Raw genomic sequence first — 21,632 nt, 5'->3', positions numbered from 1 at the left:
ACGGGTGTTCCACACCATTTGACTAATGTTGCAATAAGTTTGACGCAATAAGTTTGGCCAAACGTGCACAGGCAACATCCCATTGGCCTTGATTCGAGGATGAGACATGAAAATCTGGTTTCATCTAGGACACGTAAAAAATTCCACCTAACCAATGTGTTCATTTGACCTCCCCACCCACCGCCCATCTTTGCAAATCTTCAGGTCGCGCCTCACCCACATATGAAAACCTACAAAAGGAATCATGTGTTTCGTCATCACAATTTCTCCAGCCAGCCACTATTGCGTAACGACGGCGTTTCCTTCTTTCTAAGTCCATCTCATCGTCTCAAAATTCAAGTGTTGTTAAATGTACCTTTCCAAACGTGTTTGGAATATTTGACAATTTCACTTCCGTGTGTGATCAAGGCTACCCGCTTTGGTGCTTCTGTACTTTCTCTTATCATTGTTGGTCAAGAACGAAAGAAAAAGGTGATTTGTAAATCCAAACTTTTGCCAGGGATTTGACAGCTAGGGATAGTTGTCATCGGAGTGTTTAAGAAGCAGTTTCTCTTTGACTGAACCGAACCTACTTCATTGTACATCGCTGTCTTCTCGCAGCCAAGGCAGCCTTCCGGGCAGCCGACCGACATCAACCGTTTTTGCCACCAAATGATAAACATCACTTGGCACCAAATGGACTTGAAGCTCGGGCCAAGGGGGGACTTCCATGTTACTTTCCCAAATTCCTCAACTCCAGTCAAATGTTATTTTCATATCACTGAATGAGAAAGGAAACCATTGTTGTGAACCGTGCTACAATTGTAATATTAATGTTCCGCTTTCTCGGCTGTGGAATGTAATGTGCTCAAAACGCACTCGAGAAAGTTTGACTCTGACACGCTCAAAATCTGATGAACAAACTCAATGTGGGTGACTTGTCGAGTGAGGTCACATTGAGTCAACTTTGTGTCAATTGATTTTAAGCTCCAAGTTTACCCATATTTGGAAATGCTTGCGTAGCAGCCAGCCCAAAAGGAACGTTTTTGTTGTTGTTGTTGTTAGCGCTCGTTCGGCGAGTCGCTCTCGTATCGAAGCGAATCGTTTTCAGTTGGAGGGCAAATGATTCGACACGTCGAGTGCGGCGGCGTGAAAAGGCCTCGACGGCCAACAGCGCTCCGTCGTTGAGACCTATTTTACACAAATCGTGTCGTCTCGACTTTCCTCCTTTGCATCATCGCGTACGTATTTTCCGTGTGTGGTGAGGGGGCTGACTGGTGGCAATGAAGAGACGTCACGGCCCGCCTGGTGCGTGAGGCCGGCCGGCCGACCGGCCTGCCGGGCATCCGTGAGGCCAGCCGGTCGGCCGGCCTCACGGGCATCCGTGCGGCCGTATTGCGCGTCTATTTTAAGCTAAAGGGGAAGTGACACCATCCAACAAAAGCACAGCAAATGATTGTGTTTACAATTGGGACAGCACACTATGTGACGTCATCCGCGGGCGAAAGGAAGTGTGTTGTTCAACTCAATCATGCGTTTGTGGTGGTCTGTAACCTAGTTCCCATAGAGCTGAGCCACTCAAATATGATATCTCAAGGATGATATACGTCAACATTTGGAAACAATCTTTTGCTTCGGTCATGCAAGTCCTTGCGTTTGATCCGTACATGTGTCATGTGGCTTGCCGTTGATTTTATCACTTGACTACTTAGGAGTGTGTAGGAGTGTCTAGAGTTTAGATCCTCCTCCTTTTGGTTCTCTCTTCTCTTCTCTTTACTTCACTTCACTTCACTCCACTCCACTCCACTATGAATGATATCATGGGACTTCCCCCAGAGGACCTCACGGCTGTTTTAAAAGCCGCTGTGTGCAATCTGACAGTCAATAAACGTAAGGCGCACAAGGAAGGAAGACAAACTCTCCGAAAGAGAACTGAGTGATAGAACAATGGAAGGTGACTGTCAAGTGACTCTTTTTGCAGCCGTGGATGCAGAATCAAAGAAGTTGACAAGAAAGGCTGCCAAACATGGCGCAAAGCTTACCATGGCCATTTGGGCTTTCACATTATTCCTTGCTGCTGCTGCCGCCGCCGCCGCCGCCGCTTTTCTCATCTTCAACATGCACACCGAGGTGGGCCGAATGAATCGTCACCAAATTCGACCTCAGTGGCTCTTCTGCTGTGAATTGAGCTGCTCTAACTCTTCTTTTCTTTGAACAGAAGCCCGGACGAGACGACGGCAGTTTTGGTGAGAAATCACAACTTTTGCTCAAAATGGAGATCCTAAAAAAACGGAATAAAGCCAAACCAAATCATCTTTTACAGATATTCATCACACTCTGCGTCAACTCTCCCAACGGGCCGACGCCATCAGAGCTGCCATTCACTTAACAGGTAAGTGAACTGCTTTGGTGGCTCTCGCTGACTTTCGAAATGTCTTCAATATTTGTCGTCCCCCCCCCCCCCCTCTCCTCTACAGGACAGTACAATCCTGATTTTGCCAACTCGGTGCAATGGATGAATCAGGTGGACCCATCACACTCCCAAGGAGGTCTCCAGCTCGAGGACAACCAGATTATCATCCCCGAAGCCGGCCTCTACTTTGTTTACAGTCAAGTGTCATTTCGGGTCAGTTGCCGCATGGACGACGACGACGCCGCCGCCGACGCCGCCGGGCCGGCCACGTCCATGGTTCACCTGACGCATCGAGTCCGACGCTGGTCCAGCTCGTTCGGCGACGACGAATACCGGACCATCCTGCACTCGGTCCGGACCGCCTGCCAAAAAACAGCCGACGGCGACGGCGAGCAAGTGGGCGGCTGGTACTCGGCCGTGTACGTGGGAGCCGTCTTCAACCTGAACAGAGGAGACAGGTTGAAGACGGTGACGGAGAAAATGCTGCCAAATCTGGAGGAAGAGGCCGGCAAGACCTTCTTTGGCGCCTTTGCCTTGTGAAAACATGACAGGCGGGACCACATTGACGGTCAAATTGCCATCCCGTGGAAGAGAGAGAGCCAGCGAAGCTCACTGCAAGTGTCGAAGTAATGTATCTCTGAAAATACATATCTGGGGATTTATTCTCTTACGTACGTACTGTGTACAATCAAGTAAGTGTCAGTACCTTTTGCTGTACTACGATGTCTATTAACACCATCAGATGATTTGTCAAACTGCACTATACTCTATGTATTTATTCAATCTATTTATCTATTTATCCAGCTATTTATTTATTTATTTATTTATTTATCTATTTACTTACGTTTGGGTGGGTTTCAATGATTTCAACTGGAAGTCATTTCTTTGTTGTTCAACTTACACACCGTTGTACGGATGATTTAATAAATGATTGCTTTCAACTGAAAGCCATCTCATTGTAATGACTACTTGACTTGTGATCGATACTACAGTATGCATAGGCCGCATACGGGTTTGTTTTCCCAAAGTAGCTTGTTCTAGTAGCGCCGGCCGACCCCAACCCTTTCATCCGCAGCGCGGGCTACGATTTACGATAATCGTAGCACATCATAATCCATTGCCACTCGGCAGTGAAAACTCACAGAGTGAGCTGAAGCGGTTCATCGAGGGTGGAAGGAACAAGTGAAGGAAGGCTGGTCCCACTGTAAAGTGGGACTTTCCCTCCTCCACCGGGGGCGTGGACACCTGCCGCCTCCGCAGGAAAATATTTGCACGCATACGTACCTACCACGGATGGAAGCTTTATCAACTCAACTTTCCTTCTCTTCTAACATTCTCAATTAGATTGAAGATGGTTGTTTTTCCAACCTCTGTCAAAACGAAAAGCGTCGTGTGTTGACACCGGAATGGAGCACTTGATCAAGTATGACAGCATCGAAATAGATTTGTAATCCGGCACCACATGACACTCTCAGATTCTTATTCACATCATTTGTATTATTTACAGTTAGTGTGCATTTTCTCGTACGCCGTGACACGATCACTGCTTTACACACGCAACAGTGAAACGACACACACAGACAGACAGACAGACAGACAAGCACAGAATCCATTTCAATTCAACTACCAACGTAGTACATGTTGTTGAGCCGGAGCAGGAACAATACGCAACATTTGCACAATTCATACCCATCTGCGGCTCGAGTGGCTTGGCTCGTGCCGTTTGGCCGTAAACTCGAGACAAAAGAGCATTTTTATACAAAAGATACACCCGCTGGTCTACACAGAGGTACACACAGGCTGGCTGTCATGTATGTGCCTGTCATTCAAATAACACAAGCCTCGAATGATTTGCAAAGAGGCTCAAACACGTTGCGCAAATTCAACCCAGCCTGACATCTACTGAGACGTTTGCTCGATTTTTCTTCAAAGCACCTTTGAGCTGTTGGGACGGCCGATCCAATAAAACGATGAGTCCTACCTATATTGTCGTCGGCTCGCATGTCGCTAACGCTACATTGACATTGATAGTGGCGGTGCTTCACAGTGCAGATAGCGATTGAACCTGACAGCAATAAAAGGTCAAGAAATGCAAGGTGATGAAGTCAGATCAAGAAGCGAAAGCCTCCCTCGTCTCTCGGGAGGAAACCGTTCAATTCGTACTGCTAATATGAATATGAAGTTTGCTTTCGCCACGACTGTTTTGGCCTTGCGTCACATTGGGCAACAAACAAATGCTGACTCACAACGGCATCCTGTTAACGTTTCATTTTATTGCAACCAAGGATTTCAAATCAACGAGGTTGTTGCAATTTCATGGGCACTTTAATTTCAAACGGCAAACTCATCGGCACCGTCAAATGTCTTAGGTTTCGGTTTGAGGATGATTTTAGCCAATTGTTCCTCTTTTTATATGCCAAACGTTTGGAAGTGAAAGTAAAAATGGGAAGAGCTGTTGCTTTGAGCAAGAAAAAACAAAACTCCCTGACACCAAATGGATCCGACAATAGACATTCAAATAAGTGTTGGGTCTTGTTTGTTTTTGAACGTGTCGATTTTTAGAACGATGTAGTACGTATCTAAAGTGAAAGGTTTTACCACCGTTGAAAATACGACTGCAGCTGTATGTATCACAAGATGCAAGAACAAAAAATAGAGTCATTACACGGCAGCCGCTCATTTCAGCACCGAATGGCCTTTTTGAGTGACTATGCCAATTTTTGAACATGAATTAAGGACATGCATCAATCGGTCGCTCCATAAAATGGTCGTAGACCAATTCAAGTGAAATGAAATGTGTTTCAAATACACTACACCATTAAACCACATCATTCAAAGACATTTTTGACACCAGATTATGGAACCTTTAAACAGTAGAGCATGGCTCCTTTTTTCCCCCTCTGTTCCTTCAACCAAAAACTACCATAAATGGAGAAAGTCATGTGCAATAGAAAAAAAAAAACAACAAATAACAACAGCAAACCAAATAATGCCACATTTAAAAATGAAGCCAACAGAGTCTGTGGGACCAGCAAAATACAAGATCTTCCCATTTATTGCTTGAGCTGGAGAGAAAATGTTTGGTGCCCACTTTGCGTGTGGAACATGGACATCAACTTGATCCAGAATGGGACAAAAGCAGAAATGTCCAAATGAGAAGGATGTTGCAGCCATCTTGAGTTAAGACAACATTTTTACTTTTAAGAATGAGGGAGCAAGCAGGTGGAGTAGTATCAGAAGTCACAGAGATGAAGAAGTCAGATTAGTCAGGAAATGGTGTGTTTAGTCCAACTCAAGGTTGGAAAGCAGTGCATGAAATGGACTTTTTTTGTCAGAAGGTGATTGATGGTGGTGCTGGTGGTGGTGGGAAGGCATCCAAAGTCATTTTCCTTCTTCTTGATGCATTTTTTTTGCGACATACTCTGAAATGACTTATAGTAAAAAAAATTGCTGATGGAAAAGTAGGAGCAAAATGTGAACGGCTTGCTTGAAGAGTAAATCTCGGCAAACGCTTCGTCCTTAACGGGGGGTGGGGTTGGATATGCTCAGCAAAGTGTCAACAAGGAACACTTTTCTAAATCCCACTTTCCATGACTCACCGCTCGGATATGACAAAATCGCATCCTGTGTCTGAATCTTTTGAAGGTGTCGTACCTGATTTGGTCCATCCGTCAACACGTGGTACCTTCGTAGAGCATCAGGAAAAGCGGTGGTTTCCGTTCAGCTCATTTGTAGAGCATCTGCAGCCGGCTGGCGTGACAGTTATTGCGGCCCGTTTTGCCGTCGGGCCGGTAGAGGCTGGAGGAATTGCCGAAGGACGGCGGGACGACGTGCGGATCAGGAGCGGGCGCAGGGTAGCCCGGCGGCGGGGCCAAGGATCGGGGGTCGGTGGCGGGCATGCCCACTTGGGCTGCGCTGTTGTTTTGATTGGAGACGGTGGATGGCCTTCTCCTGGATCGAAGGGCCTGTCGCTCAGACAGCTGGTTCCTCAGCTCTGATACGCGTTCTTCTTTCTGACAAATTCATTCCAAAAGCAGCTTCAGTGCTTTCACGCGCACATTTATTTGAGGTGTAGTGTTCATGCGTTCAACTTGACACTGTGGGTCATGTGTTAAAAAAGTGTTTGTCTTACTTCTTGTATAATCTTCTGAAGCTCCTTGTTTTCTCTCTCCAGTTGCCTGGATTTCTCCTCGTCATTGTTGTTCATGGACGAACCGGTCTTCATGGTCTCCTGAGCATCGGATTGCCACTCACCCCTCGTGATCAGACGACGCATCTGCAAAAGCCAGCCGGATGGATGGATGGATGGATGAGTGGGTGGGTATGGATGGATGGATGGATGGATGGATGGATGGATGGATGGATGGATGGATGGATGGATGGATGGATGGATGGATGGATGGGTGGATGGATGGACGGACGGACGGACGGATGGGTGGATGGATGGACGGACGGACGACGCTTGTAGCGGCTCAGATGACGACACCTACGGCCATCGATTCAAACGAGTGACGCTGGTGCGCTTTTACCTTGGGAACAAACAGAACCACCAGGGTGATGTAGACGGAAAAAACGATGGCCAGGGAGGCAAAGGCGAACGAGGCGTCCTGCTGAGAGGACAGGATCATGGTGACGGGGGCGGTGATCAAACACAGCACCTGAGCCAAAGACACAAAAGGCTCATCGTGGCCACTGACATTGGAGGAAATACATTTTTTTTGTTCAATCGGTCTAGATAGAAATGACTGAAATCCAAGGCAATCTAGCGGCAGTGCACAACTCGCAAGAAGCGAAAGGAATTCAAATCCTAATAAGAGTGTTTGTTGTCTCGATTGCAACACTGCGCCGCTGATGTGATTGCAGGCAGGTCAACAAGGAAACTCTTTTCAGAGACACCCAAGCCAAGCAATCTCCTTCAGGGCCCAAATGCAATTACTCAGAGGACAAACGGATCCATCAAAGCGATGATTCCATCCAAAGCCCCGTCGAGTCGCTAAACAGACGTCAGCTACTTTATGTTTCAGGAAGTCCAAATACGGTCCGAGTCATTTTTGATTCACTCTACACACAAAAGTGGTCATGTTTTGATCTTTGGAAATTGAGCGTGTCAATTTTTGTGACATTGATTTTGGAAATCCAAGGCGTCTGGACCGATGGCGGAACATTAAATGGAATGTTTGGGCGCGGCAAGAATAATGTTTGCCAAAAGCGCAAAGCCCAAGCTGTCAAACGACGGCTGACAGCATTGCAAAAAGAGAAGCGGGCCTCCACCAGAGGAAAAGGAACCAGCGTGACACCGAACATACATTCATACTTCATCACAGAGCAATGCGCTTCAATCCAAAGTGCTTGCGGAACTCACAGCCACATTATAGATGGCCATGCCCACGGCTCGGTGGTCGTTGATTTTCTCCGTGGACACCGACTTGGTTTCGTAAGCCAGGAAGATGCCGAGCAGCAGCAGCAAGCCTTTGTAAGCGTACACCACGCCTGCGCACAAACATTGAGACAGCGAGCCTTTGTGAGCGGACACCACGCCTGCGCACAAACAGTGAGACGCTTGCTTTTCAAAGTGGACACAATCGAGCCAATATCCAAAAAAAAGGCCAAAGGTTGTGACTCTTCATGAGTGTGAATCTGTTATTGCAGCCCTTATGTTCACACTAGACAAGAATCTCTTTGGTCTCTCATTTTTGGTCGTGTTCATGAAAGAAGCAACAGAAAATGGTCAAATACATTTCAGTTCAAATATTCAACCTACCCAGCCAGGTGTTCATTTTCTCAGAACTGCAATGCTCCAATAAAGGTTGGATTAGAACATCCAGGTCTCCTTTCGGGGCTTCTCGGGTGAACTTCTGTTTCCGTGCAAACGACATCAAGACAGGGAAAGATCCTCCTTCTCATCATCCTCATCCTCATCCTCATTTCTATGAGCCAGATCGCGATGGGACTCATCCTACCTCCACTGTGATATGTAAAGGATCCACAATCTGCCAGATGACCAGAGAGAAAAAGTCGACGGCGAGCAGAACGCCGACGGTTGCGTAGAGCTTCCATGGCTCCAGGTGCTACAGCAGGGGCAGAAAAAGGCACACATTGGAAACAATCTTGATGCATTTGGGAAGCCCCGCCAGACAGAGCCGCTCCCAAAAAAACCATGATCTAACACAGGCCAATTCAATTTGCCCTCAAAGCACTGGGCCGGGACAGAAAGGAGGAACAAAGAGCAGCCATCCAGTGGGGAATAGAGGAACAGGTGTCAGGCTACTCTGGCTGGCTGGCTGGCTGGCTGGCCGGCTGGCTGGCTGGCTGGCTGGCTGGCTGGCTGGCTGGCTGGCTGGCTGGCTGGCTGGCTGGCTGGCTGGCTGGCTGGCTGGATGGATGGATGGATGGCTAAAAGATGATTGGGGGATACAGCAACAAAGGGAGCTCGCGCTTGACGGAGATGGGGAGGAGGATTGAATAAAGCTCAACTGGAAGCTGGGCTACGTACTACGTAGAGTCAATCCCATCTCCAGCTTGCCTTTCCCCATTACCTTTTTCTTCTCCTTCTTCTCATCCTTCTTGGTGAAGACCGTGTGGACCCACCAGATCTTGGTGAACATGCTTCCATACGCGAGGCTGAAGCCCAGACCCAGCAGCCAAAGACGGAACTAAGCAAAGACAGGCAAAGAAGCTTCACACATGCACTTGACAGCCTTGAGGGCAACATCTTCCTGCTCTGAGGTCAAATATGTACTTGTGCAAGCAATTAGGAAAACAATTTGAAGTCATATAAGAGCGCTGATGAAACGCACCACGTGCGTGTTGAGTCATGATGGTGCGTGATGTCGGACTCTCTCGTGAGACGTCAGCTCGAGGATTAACTGTGTAGGTAGGTATATTTAGCGCTTGCTTTGTATTGCCGGTGCCAAGGCAAAGCAGAATATTAACCATGAGCAGCAATGTGGAAATGCAGAGCTCTGCCCTGGCTGCTCAATCCATTTGTGGGGTTAACCATTCAAAAGTGACCTGTTTCATCTTTACGCTCTTTCTGCAGTTAAAGGGGAATTTTCAAATACTTTCTTTCTCACTCACTGCCTCACTCACTGCCTCACTCACTGCCTCACTCACTGCCTCACTCACTGCCTCACTCACTCACTCACTCACTCACTCACTCACTCACTCACTCACTCACTCACTCACTCACTCACTCACTGCCTCACTGCCTCACTGCCTCACTGCCTCACTCACTCACTCACTCACTCACTCACTCACTCACTCACTCACTCACTCACTCACTCACTCACTCACTCACTCACATGCTATGTTGATGGATATTGCGACTGGAGGGATGCCTCACACTCTGCTTTGCAGCGCAGCCCATTGTCAATTGCTCAGGGCTGACCAAATGTCGGTCGTACATCACATAACGTAGGAGAATGCCGATAACGTTTGGAATTTGAATATAGTTGGGGCTCAGGATTTCCCAATCCCTCCCTCGCCGCACTTATGGGACCCAGAGCCGCCCAGCGTCGAAATGTCTATATAAAGCCGGGTCCGACCGACCGTCCGTCTCCATGGCAACTGTGCATTTGCTCCCAAGAAAATTCCGTGATTGAGAGAACGTACCTGGCAGACGACAGGGAAATGCTTCCTGCGGACATGAAGGCCATCAATGCCCAGAGGGAAGATGGCAGCCAGCGCCATCATGCAGCCCACTGCCGTCATGTTGTTAAGGTAGGGTTGGGAATTTTGAATATACCTGCGCACAAACCACAAACATTTCCTTCAACTCCATACAGACAAAGTTCGTCATCGTCCCGTTGAGTCTTGCATTCCCATGACGGGTGGCTTCGTGATTAGCAGTGATGGTCGAAAGCCCCAGATAGCAAGCAAATGTACGACGTCCTCCAGGAGCTGGGAGGCTGCGAGTTGACTTCAAATCCGTAGCACATGCTTCTTCTGGCCTCTCCTCTTTCTTCGTACAGTGAGTGATGTCACACTTCTTCTTTGCGGCTTGAATTTGAATTCCCGTGAGAAAGTACAGCTTGCAAACATCGTAGCTCGCTTGCAAATTTGCTCTGGCCGTCGATGATGCGTTGAGCAAAAGGATCCAATGAAATAAATCCGTAGATTTTAGCACAGGCCATGGTGAATAACGGCCAGCCTCTCATTTGCAGCACGGTGCTGCTACTTTTCAGAAGAACGCCGACTTTTAGTATCGCCGAGCGGCCGCAACGACACAACGTTTGCGCATCCAATTTGCGCCTAACATCATCATTCTTCTGCGTGCTTCATGTAAACAAAACATTGAATCTCATGATAGCTTTTTTGCAAAGCCTGCTGGGAAATATCTGGCCCCTTTAATTGCATCATGTTTCACCACGTTTGTTCCATTAACTGTGCTTTAGCGTCGAAAGTTTTCTTCTGCCAGGGAAAAGTTGAAAACGACACCCCAAAGTGCAGTGAGCGTCAAGCAGAAAGCGCAATAAAGCGGATCAAAAAAGCCAGCAGGCTCGGTGTCAGAAGCAAAACAATCGGGGCTTGAACCCTTTCGCACCAGACTACAAATAAAACATGCATGCGCAACCCCTTCGTCAATAAGGCGCATCAAATATTTAGAGATTTGGAGCAAATTGCCATGAGCCGTAAAGGCACTTCAATGAGCGGCTAAATGTTGACATACATATGCCTGGCTGCCTGCGTGGCTGCCTGCGTGGCTGCCTGCCTGCCTGGCTGGCTGGCTGCCTGGCTGCCTGCCTGCCTGCCTGGCTGCCTGCCTGCCTGCCTGCCAAATTGTCACCATCATCCTTTTGATGTCAAGTATGAAAAAGTAACAAGTAGAAGAATATCAAATCATGTACCTGACACTGCTGTTGTAGATATTGAAAGTGAGGCAGATGATGCCCAGCAGGATTCCCACACTCGAAAACACAGACATGGACACAAATAGCTTCTGGGAGAGGTAGCGAAACTCCTCAATGACCATGGTCTGGTCTGCGGGGGGGCCGGAGCCTAGCAAGGAGAGACAATGACAAGACAATCACACATTGACACTTTGCTATTGGAGGGAGGGAGGGAGGGAGGGAAGGTTGGGAGGGAAGGTTGGGAGGGAGGAAGGAAGGAAGGAAGGAAGGAAGGAAGGAAGGAAGGAAGGAAGGAAGGAAGGAAGGAAGGAAGGAAGGAAGGAAGGAAGGAAGGGAATGGGCCCATCAAGGAAATGACAAATCCCTACGCCAAACATTGCGGGCACTTTGTCATTTCAACACAACTGGAACCACTTTGGCTTTTGCTGAGACGACTGACTTTCAGCTCAAAGGTCTCATTCAACTTGTGTGTGCGTACGTGTGTGTACATGTCATCCATGTAATCCATGTAACAGGGAGTCCTGTGGGAAAATATGATCAGCTTCACACTAAAACCTCTCCCTGCCCTTGATGGTGCGATGGGAATACATGTTACCATGGCGACAAGCCCCGTAATGGTTACCAAGGCAATATGAGAGGAAGGCACCCATGCAGCAGTGGTGTGCTTGCCACGGAGAGGAGATAGTGAGCAAATACACTGAGGTGAGACAGAGCAGGAGCCCAGATATGACAAGGGCAAACAGTTGGATGTTACAAATTGGACGCAGGTAGCTATGTTATGCTTTGAGCCAATCCAAAACACAACCACGACTCCTCCATGGAAGCGGTGTTCTTTTCTTTGAATGCATTATTTTGGAGTTTTTTTTTTTTCTCCCCACAGCCCAAGCATTTGTTTCCAATGTGTGTGGAAAGGAAAGAGAGTTCAAGGTTGCAAAAGATGTTGGCCGGCCGGCCGGCAATGATGGTCGCAAACAGTCATCATCAAATTTTGATGCCCTGATACTTGCCTGTATGGCACTAAGCGTACAACTGGGCTGTATTCTAATCGTCTCCTGTGGCTAGCAGAGAGAATGACATCTTTGTAGAGGCGACTAGCTGGCTGGCTGGCTGGCACACAGCAAAGAGTGCCTAACTGGCTTTTGCCCTGTCCAAAAGCATCTGATGACCTTCCGTCCAGATGGCCCAGGCAGACACGTTGGAGGATGCATGACCACACGCACACACACACGCACACACACACACATGCACGAGTCGAACATTTGTGGAGGTCAGTGCATCCCCTGCCTTCCCTTCCCTCAGCAGAGGGAAAGGTTGCTTGGCTGACATGGTGGCTTTGTTAGTTGCATGGCGCACACGCACGCACGCACGTACACACACGCGCAGGCACGCACACGCACGCACGCACGCACGCACGCACGCACGCACGCACGCACGCACGCACGCACGCACAGCCTTTAATGCAGTCTTGGCCAAAGTCCAGCCTGCAGGATCCGTCCGTCTATTTCCTACAGCGGCCAGCAACAAAAAGAACGTTTTGGACCCTTTGGCAGCCAGATTGCTTTGAAACGTTCCAAAAGGACGGCCATGCTATTTGCGCTGGACGGCTGCGCCAGCGGCAGCAATACGCTGATCTCCATGCAGGAGGAAATGTGCCCGTCGCCGGCGTTTTTCGTGCCTGTGTTTGGCAGCATTTTTCGTGGGCCCCGTTTTGCTCAGCGCAGTCGGAAGGTGATTGGTGCCACACTTGGCTTGACTGATTTGAATCATCCGTTGCTGCTCACATATTTGGATTTCATTTCAGCCGATGCCAACGCCTGACCTTTTTTTCTTTTTGAATAACAGATGTCCATCTATGAATAATTGATCAACCGTGACGAGCTATAATTCCTGTCACCGAAAGTGCTACGTGTAGATGAAGGCTTTTGTACATTTATAGAATCATGGAAAATAGACATCATAGCCTTGTGCTTTCCAATCCCAGTTGCACGAGACGGCACTCGCGACAGCTCCGTCCGTCCGTCCGTCCGTCCGTCTTCGGAATAGTCCATTTCACATACATCCCTTCTCCGTATTTGTCGGCGCAAGAGATTTGGTGTGTTGAGGGAAACTGAAATGACACACGCATTGCCTCTGCCATAGTGATTGGTGAAAGTCAAGGTCACCCAGGGAGCCCCACGCTATTAGCGCCCAGATTGCAATTCAAGCGGCACCTTCCATTCATTGCATCGCTTCCACTGTCTTCAAGTGCTCGTTTCTAATTAGAAAATGGAATGGAATATTTGTTGCGTGGCGTGACGTTTAACTGCGGTGGCTCACATCGCTGCCGCCGTTCCATGGCGAGCATTAACAACTCGGAAGGGTGCGGCGTCATTGGAAGGTATAGGAGGAGGGCCGGGACAGTGATAAAGAGAGAGAGAGAGAGAAGAGAAAAGAAAAGAAAGAAGGAGAGATGAATGATTCTCACCAATCCATTTGTCGTTCCCATACCAGGACAGATTGCCTTTGGTGCTGTCGTAGTAGCCGATCTTCTTATAGCTTCCTCCTGTGAAAGAAAGAAAGAAAGAAAGAAAGAAAGAAAGAGAGAGAGAGAGAGAGAGAGAGAGAGAGAATGTGAGCGTGCTTGACTGAGCGAGCCCTGCTAGCAATGTTTAATACCAAAAGACTTGTCCAACTCAATAGCGTATTGCTCAGGCAAACTCATTTCATATATTGTGGCCGACATTTTGAGCTCCAGTCCCAATCTTCTTCTATCATTTGCAACAAATGTGCAACTGATGGACATCTTGGATACTTTCCAATCCGCCTTTCCAATGTTCTCACATGAGCAGCTAAACCTCAATACACCGTCCGTCCGTAAATGCGTCCGCATGACGTACGACGACGACTTTCTTTTGACAGCACGTGGACCTCACGATTGTAACCGATTCCATTTTCAACAAGCTGACGTCTACCTTGGAGCTGTTCAATGAGAGTCCAGGCCATCCGAGAACCTTGGGCGTCAAATACCACGTGACCCTGGAAGAAACGGGCTGAATTTGAACGTTGGCACTTGTCTCCACCTTCCCTCCAGATTCATCCGGCTGGTTAATAATAGCCCTCTCATTTTCATACTCACCGAAACGCCCTCGAAAGAGCTGGTGTTGAGGGCACGGTAGATTTCGGCCGTTACGTCTCGGTTGTTGTAATTGAAATCTTCCAGGCGCCGACCTTTGGCCTTCAGAGCTCCCACCGTCTTGTTGAGCGCCAGAGCCAGAGCCCACACGGCGTCGTAAGCCAGGGGGGCTTCTTGAAAGCCGCCCGTCTCCTCGGAGTTTTTGCCCCCCAGCTTTGACATCAGCTGCTCGAGAAATTCCTGGGAGGTCTAGAAAGAAAAAGCAAGACAGGTCCATGTGCACTAGATACATCGAAGAACAAGGAGAGCAAAAGGACGCAAGGCTCCCATCTTTTCTAGTCGTGATTATTCATTCACACGCAGCCTTTAGGAAACGTTACACTGATGATGATGATGATGATTCACCCAAAAGGGATATAGTCAGTGGTCCAAAAGTCATGAATAATGACTGCTGTAAGGTCTCTCTCTCGGATCCAGCTAAGAGCAGTGCCTCCCTTCTCAAAGCCTTTGAAATCGACACTCTTGAATCATTTATACCATCCTTCTCGGCGTTCCAGTTTCACGTTTGAGAGAAAAAAAGAAAAAAAGAAGGAAGAATGAAACGCATTCCTGCAACTTTTACCGAGGCTAGACAACTGTGGCACGGGAACAGAGCTCAAGCACGTTACAATAGATGAGACGCCTTTGGTCCCACTCGGTCGGTGCCTGTTGCCATTTCTTTCTTTCAATTAGCATTCTACTATGCAGAAGACACCAACCAGCGGGGCAGAACTCCATCTGTCCAAATTGTAGAACGGCAGGCACCGCAAAGCGGGGTGGGGGGGGCGCTCATACTTTTGGTCGGGTCGGCCCATTTGCCGCTGGGACGATGTCGTTACACTACGCCGGAAGAAAATGCGCCATGCGGCTGGAGATGTAATGACCCGTACGCCATCTTTGCATCCTCGTAGGAAGGTGTGGATTTTTTTTTTCTCTCTAGATGTTGTCGTCTCACTTGGTCACACAGTACAGTCGTACAACGCAACCGGATGACTACATGACTGCGTTTGACAATCAAGTCATGGTCGGTCAGCGGAAAATTCAAAAAGCCTTCGATGGATTTCCTGAGACTTACAAATTGCAATCGATTCAGGCGTGAAGATCCCACTAGCTCTTGCGATACCACCAAAAAACCCCAAAAAGCCTTCATTTGAGGGAGAAGAGAAACTTGCCAGACATGCCAGATGGTTGGCTTGTTTCGCAAATCCATCGGAGAAAGTACAAGCAGACACTATTGAAGCATGTTGAATGTCTGACCATTGTATATTAGCGGCATTGGGTATATTGCCAACAATATTCAGTTGCGAGATGAAGCACCACTCTTCACGTCTCACCAGGTTGGAAGCTCCTCGTACGGTCTCCGGGTTGAGCATGACAATCTCAGTGGTCACGTGACCTTCCACGGCTTCTGTCATTTGCTCCACCGTGCAGTTGACGGCCGGATCGTTGATTTTAAACCAGTTGTCGGAGTACCAGCCGATGAGGAACCACACGTATTTCTTCCCGTACAGCTTCTCCTTGTAAACCTGACAATGGGAGGGAGGCATGAGCAACAACTGTCATTGAGTGAGATTAATATTGATCATTTGGGGGACTGAAAGGCAAGGCAGGGAGGACTCCCTCCTTGGGGTCCTCTAGGAAGGGCTGTTTTGGTGTGAATTTACTCACTACGCCACGTGATGGAACTTTGCTCTCAGAAGAGAAACATTCATAATCCGGAAGATCATTTCATATGAGCTGGGTCACTTAGACCTCGGAGGAGTTTGGAGATAATGAGAGTTTGGACGTGAGAGGAGAATTCATGTGCTGTGTGCTCCTTTTTTTGAAAATTATTGCTCCCAAATGTCAAGCACTGATAAGGTACTTTAATATATCATTTCGGAACATTTTATGAGGCTTTTACACATACAAAGATTGCATACTATTCTGATGTTGGGCTACTTCCAGTGGCTAGACTGTCCTATAAAACTGGAGTTGCTCGGAGGACCAGCGCATCGTTTAAGATGCGCAAAGAAATCTCTCCTTCTCACTGTCTTTAAACACACAATCAACTTATGGAACATTGCGTTTCTTTTTGACGGCAAGCGCACACGGCCGGCCGCCGATAAATATCAGGAAGAGCAAAAGGAAAAATGACCTCGCAGAAGACCTTCCTGGCTTCGGTTTCATAGAAGAGGCCAACAATGATTCGGGCATCCTGACGCTTGAAAGAGGGAGAAAGAAAAGAGAGTCAGTCGCTCAGCCACCCACGCGGCTGCACATGAAAAGAACGCAACAGGCCTCACGGTGCGGATGGACGGACAGACGGACGGATTTGCTGAACCGCGACTTTCTCTCCCCTGGTGATATTAGTGCTGTTGCCATGGTTTCCATTCCAACAACTAATTAATCCTGCACATTAAATCGAGGCCAGCGTTTGTGGCAAGGTCATTCTTAAGAGAGTGTGAGCCAACGAGCGAGCGAGCCAGCGAGCCAGCGAGAGAGCCAGCACGTACACACATGCAAGCGAGGCCAGGAAGGAAGGAAGGAAGGAAGGAAGGAAGGAAGGAAGGAATTTGAATATCCAAATTAATATTGCAATAAGAAATTGAGTGAGGCTAATAATATAATGGTGGGTTTGAAATGACATGCATACGATAATTTGCTTCTTCCGATTAGGGTTACAAAATTGGAATACTGCTGGATACAAAATTCAATTCTCCAAACTGACTGTTCAAATGATAATGAGCTCTAACGACATGCATTATTGATACCTATGAATCAAAGTGTGTTGAAATGATCCTGTCGTGCTGACTGAAAAAAAACGTCTGTCTGTCCATCCGTCCGTCCGTCCGTCCATCCGTCCATCCATCCATGCATGCATCCGTCCGTCCGTCCGTCCGTCCATCCATCCATCCATCCATCCATTCATCCATCCATCCATCCATCCATCCATCCCTGTCTAAAATTGGCCCACATTTGGAAGAGCGTACGTATTTCTGTCACCACGTGTATCGGCTCCAGCCAATATTTGCTTCCGGCGCTGACACATAACGGGGAGCTTAAGCTAACCACAAAAGACGCACCCACAAGCTGTATAGAGGCTGCTGCACATTCACTCATCTAAAGCTTCTCATCGTTGATGCAAGCAGAGCGCATGAGACAGCCTGTACGTGCAGGAACATATTATTTTTGGACTCAGCTGCGTGTGTCTGTGCTCGATAGAAAAACACTTGTGTGTGTGTGTGAGAGATTCTCAGCACAAGTGGCGGCAAGTCTGAAAAATGGCAAATTAGCCAGAGATCTCAATTTCAGCCAATAGAGCAAATGTAAAGGAAGTTGCCTCCACATTTGAAATTGGAGCAAATGAAAGCTCATTGGAAATGGATTGTGGCCGTCTGGAAATGGCAGCAAGCAGCTGCAGCATAAAAGACGTCAGTCAGTGTGCTTGGGAATTTGAGGCACCTTCAGGTTTTTGACAGCCACGGCTGGGTCAGTGAGGAAACTCTGCCGAACGCTGATTTCAATGGCGGCCTCCTTCACCCTCTCTTCCAGATCGTCCAGGGTCTGGCAATGAAAGAGTCGGACACAAAAGGGAGGCCACACAAAGCCACAGAAGAAAGAAATGAGAAGATGAGCGGCTTGTTTACAGAGCTCACCGTGGCGGTTTAGCTAGGAGACAGATAAGGCGAGGTGACAAATAAGGAGCGCTGAGCAAATGGGAAATGAGAAAGAAAGAAAGAAAGAAAACAAGCCAGTGTCCTTTTCAAAGTCACCTTGCAAGCACACCACCATAAATAAGCCTCCTCTCTCTTCCTTCTTTGTTGGATACACTTGCGTCACTGCTTTCGGTCGCATGCTTCAACACAACACAAAGCTGGATGGCTCACCGATGTGAAAACTTCTGTGGTCTGCTGAATGGTGGCAATCTTGGTCCACTTCCACTTCTGGAAGAGCTGCACTCGAGTGGGGTTGTGCAAGGTGGCCGACGGATGAGTGCGAAAGAAAGTAGGAAAGCGCTGGCGATTGGACAGAGCTGGAGAACTGGACCCGTACGATAACTGAGAGGCAAGAAGAAGAAGAAAAAGATTGTCAACCAATGAAGGGAAATCAGGCACCAAAATAATACAAAAGAGGAATTGTTTGTCATGCTGCATCTGAATGGCCATTTGATCTTCCCAAGCCGCAGAATTTCATCCAAATGTTTTGCTCAGGGGACAACTCTGCATTTCTTAATGACATCATCTTTATCGGCACCTCTTGGATCGAAGAAAGCGTCGCGACGTTAACAGCCAGCCACGTTGCTATGGGAAATGGCAGCTTTGAAGCCCCTGGACAGCCACTTGAAGCTTCCCTCTGTGACTTTACTCATTCTCTGGAAGCTTTGTAGATTTGCTATGGATTCTTTCCACAGCGGCGGCGGCGGCGGCGGCGGCGGCCTCGTCCTCCCTCGGCGTCCTCCCTCCCTCCCTCCCTCCCTCCCTCCGGCCCATAGATAGGATGAAGAATGTCGTTAAACTAACCGCAGGTGGGAATACGAGTGTGACTAGTGTTTCGGCGCTGTGAATAAATATCCAGTTGAAGTGAGCCAGCTTTTCACGGAAAGGATCCCAACCTCCTCCGAGCCCCGCGTGCACAATAGTAGACAATATACGGGCCGCCGCCGACGCTTTCATATAAATAGCCAACTGAGCGACTGCATGAAAAATGCAAGAGTGGACCTTTCGCAAGCAGAAGACAATGACATCATCGTTAGACACATACGGGTGGAGTAGGCTTTTTTTTTTTTTTTTTTTCCTCCTCCACATGCTTAAACATTTGTGTCAGCAGTAAGTGTAATGAGCAAAGTGCAGTAAGTGATGTCGTTAAAGTGTTTCTAGGGGGTTGTAATGTTTCCGAGTATTTCGATTGCGTGGTTGACTTTGTTTACAGCAGGCTGTAAGTTGCATGAGCCCAGCCAAGGAAGGAAGGAAGGAAGGAAGGAAGGAAGGAAGGAAGGAAGGAAGGAAGGAAGGAAGGAAGGAAGGAAGGAAGAAAGAAAGAAAGAAAGAAAGAAAGAAAGAAAGAAAGAAAGAAAGAAAGAAAGAAAGAAAGAAAGAAAGAACGAAAGAAAACGACATTGCTTTTTTGTAATGTGCACTTTGCTTTTCGAGTCTTACCACGATAAGGTTCCACATGCGAGCGGCCTCAGCCACCAGCGTGGACACTGAGCTGCAGCCGGGCATCAGTACGATCTTGATGGGTTCTGTGTACAGAAGGTCATAAAGGAGCTTGGTGGCTTCTCCGGGATCGCACTGTTGACACACACACACACACAAATAGTGCGGCTCGCGGTCAAGACGCAAGGCACAAGCGGTACTTGAGTCGACGTTGACGTTCAGGATAGACCAATGGATTGGATCACATTGAAGTGAGTGAGTAACTGTTGCTCAATAGACATAGCAACATGTCAGCTCTCATGTGAAGGGAGCCCACATGCATTGGCAAGAAAGCAAGGTGAGCCATGTTTCAAGGTCATCTGACAGGCGGAGGCCGGCCAGCCGGCTGGCCAAAAACATTTACCTAGCAGTCAAGTTCCATTACCTGGAGTCACATCCAAATGGTACGCCTGGCTTTCCATTTACAACTTGTAGTAAATGAAAAATCAATAAGCAATTGAAGTGATAATGCTAACGGCATATTAATCACGTCTCCGAGTGCAAAACACACACACAGGGTTGGCTTTCTCTTGGCTTGCTTGCTTGCTTGCTTGGCTTTTCAATCATGATTTGCTCCATTATCATGATTTCATAACACTGCATGGAAAAACTAAAGTACCTCAGTGAGAACAAATACCATTGTGTCATGTATGCATGACAAATGGGTTACTTTCAGTGTTGATGCTTGCTTTTTAAGGATCTTGGGGTGGCCATCATTATTAGATGTGTCCACTAAGGGATGAGTTCTTTTTTTGTTGAAAACAAATCCATCATGTTATTGAGTTTTTGATTCAAATCACAATGACAACTCTTTTCAGCTGCCAAGCTCAAATTGGATGATTTTATTTCCCCGCAGTGGACTGACTACCCGATATGGCGTTTGTCACGATGGAGGCAGGACGAGACACGGCGTCGGTGCACGCGCAAATCATATTGGTGGAAATGTATTAATGAAATTCTAATCACCCAGATGCGGCATATTAATCACTCCGGGTTGATTCAAGAGCGCTCCCCGGACACCTGATGTGAGCTGCTGTGCTGGGCTGGGCTGGGATATTGCGTTGGCAAATATGCAGCTGCCTTGTACCTTTGACACTTTCCTCAATGAATCATTATTTACTTTCATTTTCTATGATAAGACATCAGGTGAACCCTGCCATATAGCTCCTCTATATTCATCAAGCAATAGCACAAGAGCAACAATCCAAAGCAGGCCGGCAAGCCATGCTCAACTCATCAATTTGGCTGAGTGATAATCACAAAGAAGCGGCGCGCTGGCTGGCTGGCTGGCTGGCTGGCTGGCTGGCTGGCTGGCCGGCCGGCTGGCTGGCTGGCCGGCTGGCCGGCGTTATCCATCCCACTTTCGCTGGCTGGGGTTTGATGGCTTTTGGGTTCTTTCAAGCCAGTTTAATGGCGAATGGAACAAGCTGTTGTCCCCTCACCATTGAAGGATTAGCCTGTCAATCAGTCAAAGCCCTTGCGCCAACCCAGTTAGCGATTAACCCCCGGCCGGCCGGTGACTCTGGGGAAATCACTGGCACCGGCACTGGCACCGGCCCATTTAAATCGGATGCTATAGGTTCCGCATGCAAGCCCAGCCACGCATGGCTTCCTTCACCTTTGGGACCTGGCCTCTTACTTCAGCACCCAAGCACAGGACATTTAATCAGCTTTCCTGCAGATTGCATAAAAGTAAGAAATTCTCTGCTTGGTTTAGCACCTAATGATGCAGCCTTTGTTGCTGATTGGCTGGCAACGGTCAGGCAGAGGGAAGGGAGGGAGGGAGGGAGGCAGGGAGGGAGCCAAGGCGCTATTTCTTCGATGAACCTCAGCGTCACTTTCCAGCAGAAAATCAAGCGTCACTCATCTGCTCTTGTTTATCCTGCTGCTGCTGCTGCTGCTGCTGCTGCTGCTGCGCTGGTCTTGATTGAGTCGGAGAGCCCAAATAGCGTTTGTTTGAAGTCAAGTTGCCAAGGTTACTGTTGTCATGGCAATTGCCATCCAATGCCACCCAACAGCCTCCTCGCTTCGCCTCTGGCGTTTGAAACGGGGACAAATCACTG

At 48.1% G+C, this 21,632-nt stretch overlaps 2 protein-coding genes across 7 annotated transcripts in view; one reads left to right on the top strand and one right to left on the bottom strand.

Annotated features, from left to right (window-relative positions):
• Window positions 1–1,656: 1,656 nt before the first annotated feature.
• On the top strand, window positions 1,657–3,343 carry tnfa (tumor necrosis factor a (TNF superfamily, member 2)). 2 transcript variants are annotated; one of them, XM_088364596.1, is made up of 5 exons: window positions 1,657–1,869; window positions 1,961–2,109; window positions 2,198–2,225; window positions 2,303–2,371; window positions 2,457–3,343. In XM_088364596.1, the coding sequence occupies exons 1-5, from the start codon at window positions 1,788–1,790 to the stop codon at window positions 2,930–2,932; spliced, it is 804 nt and encodes a 267-aa protein (XP_088220722.1). In that variant the 5' UTR covers window positions 1,657–1,787; the 3' UTR covers window positions 2,933–3,343. The 2 variants fall into 2 exon arrangements, with proteins under 2 accessions (XP_088220722.1, XP_088220723.1); XM_088364597.1 differs by having other exon boundaries at window positions 1,672–2,109.
• Window positions 3,344–4,645: 1,302 nt separating this feature from the next.
• Window positions 4,646–21,632, bottom strand: part of gabbr1b (gamma-aminobutyric acid (GABA) B receptor, 1b) — a 31,734-nt gene continuing 14,747 nt past the window's right edge. For 2 of the 5 annotated variants that reach the window (XM_088364587.1, XM_088364591.1), the window contains 17 exons: window positions 19,531–19,665; window positions 18,262–18,432; window positions 17,837–17,938; window positions 16,530–16,595; window positions 15,727–15,918; window positions 14,357–14,602; window positions 14,193–14,256; window positions 13,706–13,783; window positions 11,239–11,389; window positions 10,004–10,136; window positions 8,929–9,045; window positions 8,353–8,460; window positions 8,154–8,247; window positions 7,755–7,882; window positions 6,922–7,050; window positions 6,525–6,668; window positions 4,646–6,405 (listed from right to left, as the gene is read on the bottom strand). In XM_088364587.1, the coding sequence (XP_088220713.1) occupies window positions 6,118–6,405; window positions 6,525–6,668; window positions 6,922–7,050; window positions 7,755–7,882; window positions 8,154–8,247; window positions 8,353–8,460; window positions 8,929–9,045; window positions 10,004–10,136; window positions 11,239–11,389; window positions 13,706–13,783; window positions 14,193–14,256; window positions 14,357–14,602; window positions 15,727–15,918; window positions 16,530–16,595; window positions 17,837–17,938; window positions 18,262–18,432; window positions 19,531–19,665 (2,346 nt within the window). In that variant the 3' untranslated portion in view covers window positions 4,646–6,117. The remainder of the gene's footprint in view (window positions 6,406–6,524; window positions 6,669–6,921; window positions 7,051–7,754; window positions 7,883–8,153; window positions 8,248–8,352; window positions 8,461–8,928; window positions 9,046–10,003; window positions 10,137–11,238; window positions 11,390–13,705; window positions 13,784–14,192; window positions 14,257–14,356; window positions 14,603–15,726; window positions 15,919–16,529; window positions 16,596–17,836; window positions 17,939–18,261; window positions 18,433–19,530; window positions 19,666–21,632) is intronic. The other 3 variants (XM_088364588.1, XM_088364589.1, XM_088364590.1) reach the window with 3 other exon arrangements.

Source organism: Syngnathus floridae, chromosome 21, assembly GCF_059516105.1.
Source record: "Syngnathus floridae isolate MCC-2025c chromosome 21, RoL_Sflo_1.0, whole genome shotgun sequence".
Classification (NCBI taxonomy): domain Eukaryota; kingdom Metazoa; phylum Chordata; class Actinopteri; order Syngnathiformes; family Syngnathidae; genus Syngnathus; species Syngnathus floridae.
The sequence above is the reverse complement of the archived record's forward strand: the minus strand, read 5'-3'. Positions and strand labels throughout refer to the sequence as shown.

What these genes read in the sequence shown, in the direction of transcription:
- tnfa (XM_088364596.1), top strand. Translation starts at nt 1,788, where the DNA reads ATGAATGATATCATGGGACTTCCCCCAGAGGACCTCACGGCTGTTTTA. An exon ending in TCTTCAACATGCACACCGAG is followed by an intron (nt 2,110 to 2,197) that starts GTGGGCCGAATG and finishes TTCTTTGAACAG; the next exon opens with AAGCCCGGACGAGACGACGG. An exon ending in ACGAGACGACGGCAGTTTTG is followed by an intron (nt 2,226 to 2,302) that starts GTGAGAAATCAC and finishes CATCTTTTACAG; the next exon opens with ATATTCATCACACTCTGCGT.